Source organism: Protopterus annectens, chromosome 10.part0, assembly GCF_019279795.1.
Source record: "Protopterus annectens isolate FY-2018-M chromosome 10.part0, PAN1.0, whole genome shotgun sequence".
Classification (NCBI taxonomy): Eukaryota; Metazoa; Chordata; order Ceratodontiformes; family Protopteridae; genus Protopterus; species Protopterus annectens.
In genome coordinates, this window is record NC_056744.1 from 371,053,370 (window position 1) to 371,064,725 (window position 11,356).

General features: G+C 40.8%; 1 protein-coding gene across 1 annotated transcript in view; it reads left to right on the forward strand.

Annotated features, from left to right (window-relative positions):
• The window catches only part of LOC122813138, a 211,479-nt gene that overhangs the window by 136,469 nt on the left and 63,654 nt on the right, over positions 1 to 11,356 (forward strand). Inside the window, exons 10-11 of the mRNA XM_044085285.1 lie at positions 6,545 to 6,611; positions 6,715 to 6,898. Of these exons, the coding sequence (XP_043941220.1) occupies positions 6,545 to 6,611; positions 6,715 to 6,898 (251 nt within the window). The remainder of the gene's footprint in view (positions 1 to 6,544; positions 6,612 to 6,714; positions 6,899 to 11,356) is intronic.

Below are 11,356 nucleotides of genomic sequence, written 5' to 3' on the forward strand. Positions count from 1 at the left end.
ATATTTTTAAATTGGGCACGTCTACACCAAAAGTTGCATTAAAAATCAAAATTGTATTTGTTACTTCATGGTGATGATCTGATCAACATACAGCATAGTTAATACGCTTAGATCTTCTATTAATGCTAGAGCTTCCTACAAAAACTATTTTCCCATGTAGAAATCTAAAAATAATAAACGCTAATGTTACTGCAAATTATCCGTTATTTTTCTTACTTTCATTACCAAATAAAGTCATAAATCCAAATTTTAGTGTTATGACTTGTGGCTTTTTTAGTTATAAACTAGGCTGTGTCAAGTTAAACATGCATTGCTGTTTATCTTTAAGCAAATGGGTGCTACAGCCTCTTTATAACAAAAAAAATATATATTCTGTTTGTTTTATTTAAAATCGCACCAGTGTGTAGTAACCGTATTTAAGGAAGTGATGCACACATGTATTTTCTTTATCCGTCCTGAATACAGCTACTGGCATGCATTAAATTGTTTCTTTCTGTAGGTGCAACACAGTAACTAATGTATTACCCCACTTTATTACTCATAGGTTCATAGGTGTGCACTAGGTTAATGACAACTGGGGCCTTTTCAAGCCTAGCCATGCATCCCAAATCTCTGCCAAGTTCTGATACCCTTCATAAGTGTAAGCAGGGGCTTGGCATGTGAAACATTTACAAGCTAGGGCCTGGGAGATGAACCATTTACAGGTTGTCTGTGTCCATTAGACATAGGTGCCAAACCAGTAACGAAGTTCATGTTCCCCATTTAGTTCCCCAAATTACACTTGAATTGGGTTAGGGAGGAACTATGCTTTACATGGATGGGGAGCTTCTTCCATAGACAGGGTAGTATCTGGGATACATATACAGTGAATATAAAAGGTTTACACACTCCTGTTAAAAATGCCAGGTTTTTGTGATATAAAAAATGAGACCACAATAAATCATTTCAAAATATTTCCCACCTTTAATGTGACCTATAACCTGTACAATTCAGTTGAAAAACAAACAAATCTGTTTGGGGAAAATATAAAAAAATAAAAAAACATACAATATGCGGGTTGCATACGTGTGAACACCCTTAAACTAATGCTTTGTTGAAGCACCTTTTGATTTAATTACAGAATTCAGTCTTCTTGAGTTCACACCTGCCATCAATTAAAGAGACGCTGATTAACTCCAAATAAAGTTCAGCTGTCCTAGTAGGATTTTCCTGACATTTACTCAGTTTCCTGCTACAGCAAAAGCCATGGTTCACAGAGAGCTTGCAAAGCACCAAAGGGATCTCATTGTTGAAAGGTATCAGTCAGGAGAAGGGTGCAAAAAACTTGGATATACCATGGAACACAGTGAAGACAGTCATCAAAAACTGGAGAAAATATAGGACAACAGTGACGCTGCAAAGAACTGGACGTCTCTCCAAAATTGATGAAAAGACAAGATGAAAGCTGGTCAGGGAGGCTGCCAAGAGACCTACAGCAACACTGAAGAAGCTGCAGGAATTTCTGGCAAGTACTGGTTGTGTGTTACATGTGACAACAATCTCCCATATTTTCCATATGTCTGGGCTATGGGGTAGGGTTGCAAGACGAAAGCCTTTTCTTACACAGAAAAATATCCAGGCCCAGTTAAAATTTGCAAAATAATACATCAAGTCTTCCAAAAGCATGTGGGAAAATGTGTTATGGTCTGAACGAGACCAAGGTTGAACTTTTTGGCCACAGTTCCAAAAGGTACGTTTGTCGCAAAAACAACACTTCACATCACTAAAAGAGCACCATCCCCATAGTGTAGCATTATGGTGGCAGTACCATGCTTTGGGCTTGCTTTTTTTCAGCTGGAACTGGGGCTTTATTCAAGATGGAGGGAATTATGAACAGTTCTAAATACCAGTCACTTTTGGCCCTGAACCTTCAGGCATCTGCTAGAAAGATGAAGAGGAATTTCACCTTTCAACACGACAATGACCCTAAGCATACATCCAGTCAACAAAAGAATGGCTTCACCAGAAGAAAATTAAAGTTTTGGAATGGCCCAGCCAGAGCCCAGACCTAAATCCAATAGAAAATATGTGAGGTGACCTGAAGAGAGCTGTGTACAAGAGATGCCCTCACAATCTGACAGATTTGGAGCGCTTTTGCAAGAAAGAGTGGGCAAATTTTGCCAAGTCAAGATGTGCCATGCTGATAGACTCCTACCCAAGAAGACTGGCTGCTGTAATTAAATCAAAAGGTGCTTTAACAAAGTATTAGTTTTAGTGTGTGCACACTTATGCAACCACCTTATTGTACATTTTTTTTATTTTTTATATTTTCCCATAGCAGATTTGTTTGTTTTTCAATTGAATTTTACAGGTTATAGGTCACATTAAAGGTGGGAAGAGTTTTGAAATGATTTATTGTGGCCTCATTTTTTTATATCACAAAAACATGGAATTTTAACAGGGGTGTAAACTTTTTATATCGGCTGTATGTCCATCCAGCTGGTCATTTTTATATCATAGGCAAGGTTTAAGTCTTTAGAACGTGTAATTCTGGTGTTGTTTTTTTTGTAGATATGCAGGAGCTCCATCAGGGTGGAATCTGCCAGTGCCTTGTATGCCAGACTTAGATCTCCTGCAAGAGCCTGTAGGAGACAGAATACAGGGATAGGGCTTTGAGGCAGTCTGCATAGGGTGTGTTACTTATGCCCTGTATTCTTTTATTGAGGGACATCTGTGGACATTCCAATTGTTAGATGTGCTTGATTACCTACATACCAATTGGGGCATTGTACTCAATGATAGGTCTGATGAATGCTGGTTACAGTAGAACAATGGCCTCCTTGGACCTATATGCCATACCTTTGTTCATAAGTTGCACAACATAGAATGATTTCCTCACTACTGCAGACACATGATGGTCAAAGGCTAGATTACTGTCTTTGTGTGTCCCCAAATCCATGACTACTGGGTTGACTCTTACGGGGTATGTTGTGAATATAATAGTTACCAGGGGTGGATTTCTTCCTTAAAGAAAAGTTATTGCAAGGCCACTGCATCTTATGACCATTCATGCCTCCTTTTTGCAGGAAGGCCTTACCAGTCAATGCCAGAGTAAATTTGTAGATACATATCCAGTCATCTAGGTTATGTTTAAAGATAGTGAGTCACACTGTTTAACATGCAGGAGAAGTTTAGTTCAGAGGTTTTGTAAGTGCTGGGTTATAAACCTATTCCTCTGCCATGTTTTATCTATCTGTTAGTGAAAATGTAGGCTCTTGGTTCTGGTATTGGTGGAGACATTAGACGTACAGAGATGCAGGAGGCTCAGGACCTTTGGGTCTCTAAAGGCACAGTAAGTGAGATAAAGTTCTCCCTTCAAAAGTCCAAGCTAATGAATAAAGGGGTAGAGCTTCCAGCCTCTCTTGGTAGCTCAGGGACTTTTGGTTTGTGATATTTTTGGTTAGGAACCTTTGTGATCTTTCTAATTGTTTGATAATCTTTAGTGAGGTAATCCTAATGGAGTATTGTACTCAATAATTGGCCAATTTGATGCTGATTATAAGGGAGTGATTACCTCTTCAGACCTTGATTAAATTAGGTAATTAGCTGGGCTGAATTAAAACAAATCCTGATAGCTTCTTCTCGTTTAACCATCATGTGATAAAACTGTATCAACCAAAGTACCCGTGTCACATGTGTCACATATGGCAATTTCATTTTGTAGTAGTTTGTTGTGTGTGCAATATGATGAGGGGAGGGGAACAGTTGTGGTGATACTACACTTTTTAGGATTTAGTTTCAGCCTGTTTTTAGTACACAGAGAGTTTACTAGACATTGTTCATTCTGAAGGGTTGTATCATAGGGTGACTTAATAACATCCTCCAGTTTGCAGCCTTCTGCAAACTTTGTTAGCTAGAAGTCTTGGTTTTCTGTTTGGAGATTTAAGAAGTCAGTTCCAAAAGAAGAGGCCCTAGCACTGCACCCTGAAGGACACCACTGCTCACTTTCCTATTTTCTAATGAGGTACCTCAAACTCATACTGTGCAGTTCTGTCTTTCAGCAGTTTGCTTGCCATCTTAACACAGATGGTTGATTTTAAAGCATTTTGCTTTTGTATGCTGCCAGCATGGGGAAATGGTGTCAAATGTCTTGGTCAGGTCAAGATATGCCATGTGCCCTGCATAGTCACCATCTACAGCCTCCATAACTCTTTTGAAAATGTTTACCAGCTTAAAGAGACATGATCTACCCTTCACAAAGCCAAACTGTTGGGGAGTCAAGGTTAATAGGATTATTGATTATCACACTTTGTGATGTAAGTTATAATACACTCCATGGCTTTGCAGATGAGGAAACCGGACAACCTGGAGAAAACCCACAAGAATGCAGGGAGGACATGCAGACTGCACAGAAAGCACCCCAGCTGAGAATTGAACCAGAGAACCCCTTGCTGTGAGGCAATAATTGCCACTGTATTGTCTTTCTTTCCATACATGGTTCATTTCATATCATTCTGGTCAGCTGCTTTATCTGTGTGGATGCCATTTGGCAGCCTCTGAGTTGAGTTATAATTAATGATCTCTAAAAAATGAATTTTTGATCAGATTTTAACTACTGTCTTATATTTCTATCATACTAATAAAATACAGTATAAACAAACCTGCAATAATTTTACTGTCTGTTCACAAAATGAATAAATCATCAAAATAACATTTAAAAAGTGTAATACTAAGATATGAATTAATACAAGAAATCAAACAAATAAATAGCATAATTTGGAGCAAAATGTGCCCCATTGCTGGCCCCTTAATCCGTAACTAAAGTTGTTGTTTTAACATACAAGCAGTACAAATAGGAGTAAATTCCATGGAATTATCTTGGGAAACTGGAAGTGTACTCATTTCCAAGTCTTAGAATTCTAGATAGTTGAATTCTGCGGGTACATTTCTGAAAAAAAAAATTCTTACCTCTGACTTGTGGAGAGACATGCAGAAGTGTAAAGTAAGGGAATAGAAGGTGATTAAGCCATGTGGAGAGACATGCAGAAGTGTAAAGTAAGGGAATAGAAGGTGATTAAGCCATGTGGAGAGACATGCAGAAGTGTAAAGTAAGGGAATAGAAGGTGATTAAGCCATGTGGAGAGACATGCAGAAGTGTAAAGTAAGGGAATAGAAGGTGATTAAGCCATGTGGAGAGACATGCAGAAGTGTAAAGTAAGGGAATAGAAGGTGATTAAGCCATGTGGAGAGACATGCAGAAGTGTAAAGTAAGGGAATAGAAGGTGATTAAGCCATGTGGAGAGACATGCAGAAGTGTAAAGTAAGGGAATAGAAGGTGATTAAGCCATGTGGAGAGACATGCAGAAGTGTAAAGTAAGGGAATAGAAGGTGATTAAGCCATGTGGAGAGACATGCAGAAGTGTAAAGTAAGGGAATAGAAGGTGATTAAGCCACTTGCCACTGAAATGTTATTTTCTACCCAACTCATCTCTGTGGTGAGTATAATTTTTACTGTGATAAAAAATCGTTTCAAACTGGTGATATACCACAGTTATTCCATAATGTTTTTGGAGGGACAAGTCTTTAAACTGCTGAGACACAAAACATTCTAAGTAATCACCAGAATTGTTTTGTCAGTAACTCACTAGCCACCATGTTTGAAGTTAATTCAGGTGTCGTTTGTCATTCCTTCTTTTTTGAGAATTTTGTTTTTTTTTCTTTTGTAATGTCTACTGGACTGAGTGTAGCTTCTGGTACGATTACTTACCTCCTGAGTATCTTAATCTTACATCTGTTCTTCTGCTTAGCTCAATATGTTTATTACAGGCTGATAAAAAATACATTTACACCTCATTTGTTTATCCTTGTATATGTTTTAGTTGAGTCAGAATACAAGAATGGTACATCTTGTAGCAACTTTACAGAACTTTCATGATTATAATGTGGTTTGGATACTGGCCTTATTAGGTTGCTTATGTATCGTTGTCTGCATGTCTTGGTCCTTGCAATTTCAGAATTGTCCAGTTCTTTATGAAGACAGGGATATTTCCATCTCTTTAAATGTGTCTGACTGACAAACAGCAACTTTCTTTAGTATAAACAAACAAAGTGTGTTTTAGGTACCGAACTTAACAGAATAAACAATACTGCAGTAATGTTTCCCTCCTGATGCGTACTTGATCTGCACCAGCCTAAATCCACTGATTTTTAGCAAAAATAAAACTGATGCCATAATCAAGTCCTTGTCAAAGAAGTAACACTGCAGTGCATGAAAGTGATTCAAAATCTGTATTTACTCTGTTAGAACAGAAGACAGGCAGTAGTTTTTTTTTTACTGTAACAGCTGATAATTTGGTAAACAAAGTCACTAGTTGATTTTATATATGTCAGATTTGCTGATTTGTTAAAAGCATTTCTATTCTGAGGTCAAGATGATGGAGGTGAGATGATATGAGTATTTGTCTCAGTTGCAAGGCATTAGAAAAGGCAGTTAGAATCTGAGTGTGAGACTTTAAATATTAAATTACAAGTCACATAATTGCCAGGAATGTGTTGCTCTTTCTAGAGTCCAGTGTCCTGCCGGCTGTACGGAGCAGAGCTCTTCCTTGTGGGGAACTACTGTTTACACAGAGGTAAGCAGGTTTTAGATAACAAGATCACCTTTTATAATTAGTACAGTTTATTTACAACTGCACTGGTGCAATAAACTCAATGTCACATTCTTGTACTGCTTAGGATTCCATGATCTGTGCCGCGGCCATCCATGCTGGCGTGATTTCTAACTCAGGAGGAGTGGTGACAGTTGAAAAGCTGCCTGGGCAGAACAGCTATCAGAGCTCATCACAAAATGGCATAACATCATCAAGCTATGGTTCCTATGGAAAATCCTTCACCTTCCATGGTCTGAGTCCCATGCCACGTATGTTCTCAGTATACAAATAAGGAATTCTACTAATTTTGTTTGTGTGGTCATGTAGATTTCTGTACTAAGTTCATACAATCACTTTGATGCTGTGTGACTGTTTCTCAGATTATATAATTAAGTTTCCAGTGTGAACCTGAGAATGAGGAAATCATGAGATATGACTAGTATGGCAACTTATAATCCTGTCAACCTAATGTCTCTGTATTAAAGATGAAATGTTTAGGTAATGGATAGAATTCTAAGCTGCAGACTTATTGTGGCAGTATTAGATACCGCTAACACTATCAACTGATTTTTGTGTAGCACTCTAATTCCCTCAAAGTCTTACTGTATTTTAATACCCTGTAACCAATACATGCCATATCTGAATGAAGCCAAGCTTGTAGTAGCAACAGTATTTGTCCATGCTTTATCCAGCACTGTATAGGTTCATAGGTAGGTACTAGGCTATCTGCCCAAGGGCATTTATAAGCCTAGCCAGAGTATGTCAGCTTTCACCACCCCATTGATTAATTAACTGAACCTCTGTCAAGCAGAGCCAATGAAGTGATCCCAGGGGTATATTTTCTGTTACCCAGCTCTCTTGAAGAGTGTTAGTGAGGGGCTCTGCCTAATGTAATTAAGAATTTTGTTCCAAAGCATGGGGAGTCTCTGTGACAGGAATCTATCCCTCCAGCAATTTCTATTTATTGTTGTGGCAAGGTTTAGCTCACTAGAGCACGTGGCTCACAGTGACTTGGATTTCTTTAGGTGGAGCATGTCCATCAATTCTGAGTTGGACATGGATTTGTAAGTCAGGCAGAGATCACCTCTGAGTAAGCGACATGCCACTGAGTACAGCTGGAGTTTTTTCAGTCGGGCTGCATAGGACATATGTTTGAGGCCAGTAATCCTCTTGGTGAGGTGCTTTTGTGGTCTTTCCAGCTGTTGGAAGTGTCTTGTGAGGTACATCCCAAATGGGGCATTGTACTCTATGATGGGTCTGATGAGTGAAGAGTAGAGGGGCACTATAACCTCTTTATTTCTAGATGCGAACCACTTAGTAATTAGATGGGCCACATAGAAGGATTTCCTAACTAGTTTGGCAATATGATTGTCAAAGGAGAGATTACTATCTACCTGGGTCCCCAGATCTCTTATTACCTCTGCTGTATTAAGGGGGCTGCCACCTTTGTGGTAACTTGTGGGTGTTTTGTTTTTCCCAAACGGGATGACTATGCATTTTTTGGCATTTAGCTTGATTACATGACTTTGACACCAGGTGTCTATCTCAGTAAGGCCTTTTTGAAGGATGTCCATGTCAGCTGGAGAGTCAGTTATGGCTCCTAGTTTGCAGTCATTGGTGAACTTGGTTAGCCATAGTCCTCCTGTGTTTGCCTGTGCTTCTGAGAAATATAAGCCGAATAGTAGGGGTCCCAGAACTGAGCCTTGTGGGGCACCACTTGTGACTGGTTTAGAGTCGGACCTGGAGCCCGCTATTCTTACCGTGTGAGTTCTGTCTGTAAGTCAGCTGGCAACCCATCTCGTGACGTAGGGGTTTATGTTCAGGCTGGTGAGTTTTTCTATAATACCGGAGTGAGAAATGGTGTCGAGATCAAGGTAGGCTGTGTAAACCACCTTTCCCTCTTCTATGGCCTTGGTGACTGTCTCGAAGAAGTCAACCAGGTTTAGAAGGAATGATCTCCCCGTAACAAAGCTGAACTGGGTTGGGTCAAGTGTTTGGAGGTTCCCAATGTCTTTGTTAATAAGTTCTGTGATGATGCGCTCCATAGCCTTGAAGACCAGGCTAGTCAGGCTTATGGGGAGATAGTTACCAGGGTCAGTTGTGGCCCCTCCTTTGTGGAGCGGAATAACCGTTTCTGTGCGCCATTCTGTGGGCATATAGCATCTGGAGAGGCTGAGGCTGAACAGTGTGTTTGGGTGGTGGGTTAGTTCGTTCTGTAGTTCATGCAAGAAGCAGCCTGGGACACCATCTGGCCCCACTGATGCTGTGTTTTTGGCTTTTGAAAGGGCTGTTTTCACCTGTGCTTCTGTGATTTCCGGGACACTACACTTTTCTGGTATTGTTGTGGGCCCTTTTGGAGGTGAGAGGCAGGTGAAGTTTGCACTGAATCTATCTGCCAGGATGTTGGCAATATCAGTAGGTTCAGTATATTTTGTGCTATTTTGCACTATCTCAGAGCATATCTGCGAGTTGCCACTTAGATTCTTGACATAGCTAAAGAAGGCTTTGTGGGTATCTTTCAAATCCTTGGCTATTTTTCTTTCAAAGTTAGCCTTGGATGATTTTATGAGGGACCTTTGTTTCTTACTGATACTGATCAGGGATGTCTTTCCCTCTTGGGATTTGCTTTTTCTGAACTAGTTTCCTCCTTTTGTTGTGTAACCTGTTTATGGCAGGGGTCCACCAGACTGGTTTACTTCACTTACGGGAGTGAGTCTTGGTTTTGCTAGGGATGGCACGATCCATGCATCCTTGTAGGTGCTCATAGAGGGCAATTGTAAAGGATTCTGCATCTTGGGCAGTGTTATCCTTTAGCATGGAGGCTGTGAAATTTACCACCTCTGCCTTAAGTAAGGTGAAGTTTGCTTTAGAAAAGTTTTTCACTGTGGTTTCCTTGGTTGGGGGTGGTGGTGGGGTGTGGACATCCAGGTTGATTAGTTTATTGGTCTGATCTAACCAGTGATGGGTTGACTTCCGGTACGGAACACCTGTCGCCCATGTTGGTGATGACCAGGTCCAATATGTTGTGGCCTCTGGTAGGGGAGTTTACCAGCCGATCCAGGGCATTTGAGTTGATAAATTCCAGGAAGACCTCAGCCTGGGAGTTTCTACTCAAGTAGTTTTCCCAGTTAATGTTAGGGTAATTGAAATCACCCAATATCAGGGTGTTCGGTAGGACCTTCATGTTTTCCAGTGTCTCCAGAAAGGCAGAGTGGTGGTCCTGGGTCATGGAGGGTGATCTGTAGTAGGCCACAATTTGCATTGCAGATTTGCCTGATGTTAGTTGCACCTGGATGATCTCAGAGGTATCATGCTGCACCACTAACCTGGAGGTGTGGGTATCCTTGATGAATATGGATACACCCCCTCCTTTTGTGTTTTGGTCCATGTTCTGTGGCCGAAATGTGTGGTATGAGTTGTAGCCCAGTAGTGCTGGACTGCTCTCTGGAGCCTTGAACCAGGTTTCAGTTACTGCACAGATGTCGACGTTTTCCATACTTGAGTGCTTTGAGTGCATGCATTTTAAGATTTAAACACCTGGCGTTGAGTAGCATAACCCTCATTTTTTTACTTGTGCTGTTTAAGGAGGTGGGTTTGAATTTTGAGCCTTGCCTAAAAAGGAACTATGTGGGGCAGCAAGAGCCTTGGCTAGTATTCGAAAGCCAAGGGGTGACAGGTGCAAGCTGTCTCTTGCGAAGCAACGTGGCTTGTCGAGCATGTCATCCCAGGCTGACAGACACAGGATCTCCTTTGAAAGACACCAGAAGCTTAGCCGATTGTTGAAATTAATTATTTTTTCTTTATACTGAGGTATCATTCTTGGTGAGGGCAGGATGCTACTCAGGGTCAGGGTCATACATGCCTGGGCTACATGATCAGAGAGCTCTTCCATGTCTCTTTTCATGTAGTCCAGGGAGGTACATCTCAGATCATTCACACCAACATGAACAATGACAGAGTCATATTTGTACTTGTTCTGGAGTGACTTGTGTGCTTGTGTTATGTGGCAGATTCTGGCTCCCGACAGGCAGCTAACAGTAACCTTCTCCTTGTCCAGCTTAGTGAGTGGGGCGTCAGTGTGCCTGACTATTGAGTCACCTATTACTAGTGTATTAGGTATGTTATTTCACCTTAAGTGCTGTGATTGTGTGGCACATTGATTTTATGTTTTATGTGTTGTCTGGTTTGTGACGGAAGCTGCAGGTTTTGTGGGTGTCTGCTTTGGAGCTCTCTGATGCTTTTGCAGGTTTTATTTAGAGCCTCCGAGTATGATTTAGTGTATTTATGTGTATTTTTTGCCAGTGCTGGTTTAGTAGGTCTATGTGAGGCTGGAGGTGTGGTGCAAGTGTTAACCTTCTCCTCATGACTGTCTGTTCTAGTCTTGGGTGGAGAGACCTTAGCCTCCAGTCTGGCTGTATAATTGCATCTCTCACATATATTAGTATTTTGTGGTAGGAGGAGAGGGCTGTCTGTGTACATGAGGCAATTGTAACATTGCCTCAGGATACCCAGATTCACCAGCTGGACTGGAGAGTACACCTGAAGTTGCCCTTTGGTCATGCCTGAATAGTAGGGTGAGCTGCTTAGTCACTTGGTTGGTGAGGGGTGGATAAAGATCCTTGCCCTGCTGGGCAGTCAAGTGTCAGGGTATATTAGTGCTTGCTATTAGGTCTGAGCAAGTGCTGGACTGTAGGATTCTTTTTAAGTGCTTAGGTTGAGAGTTAGAC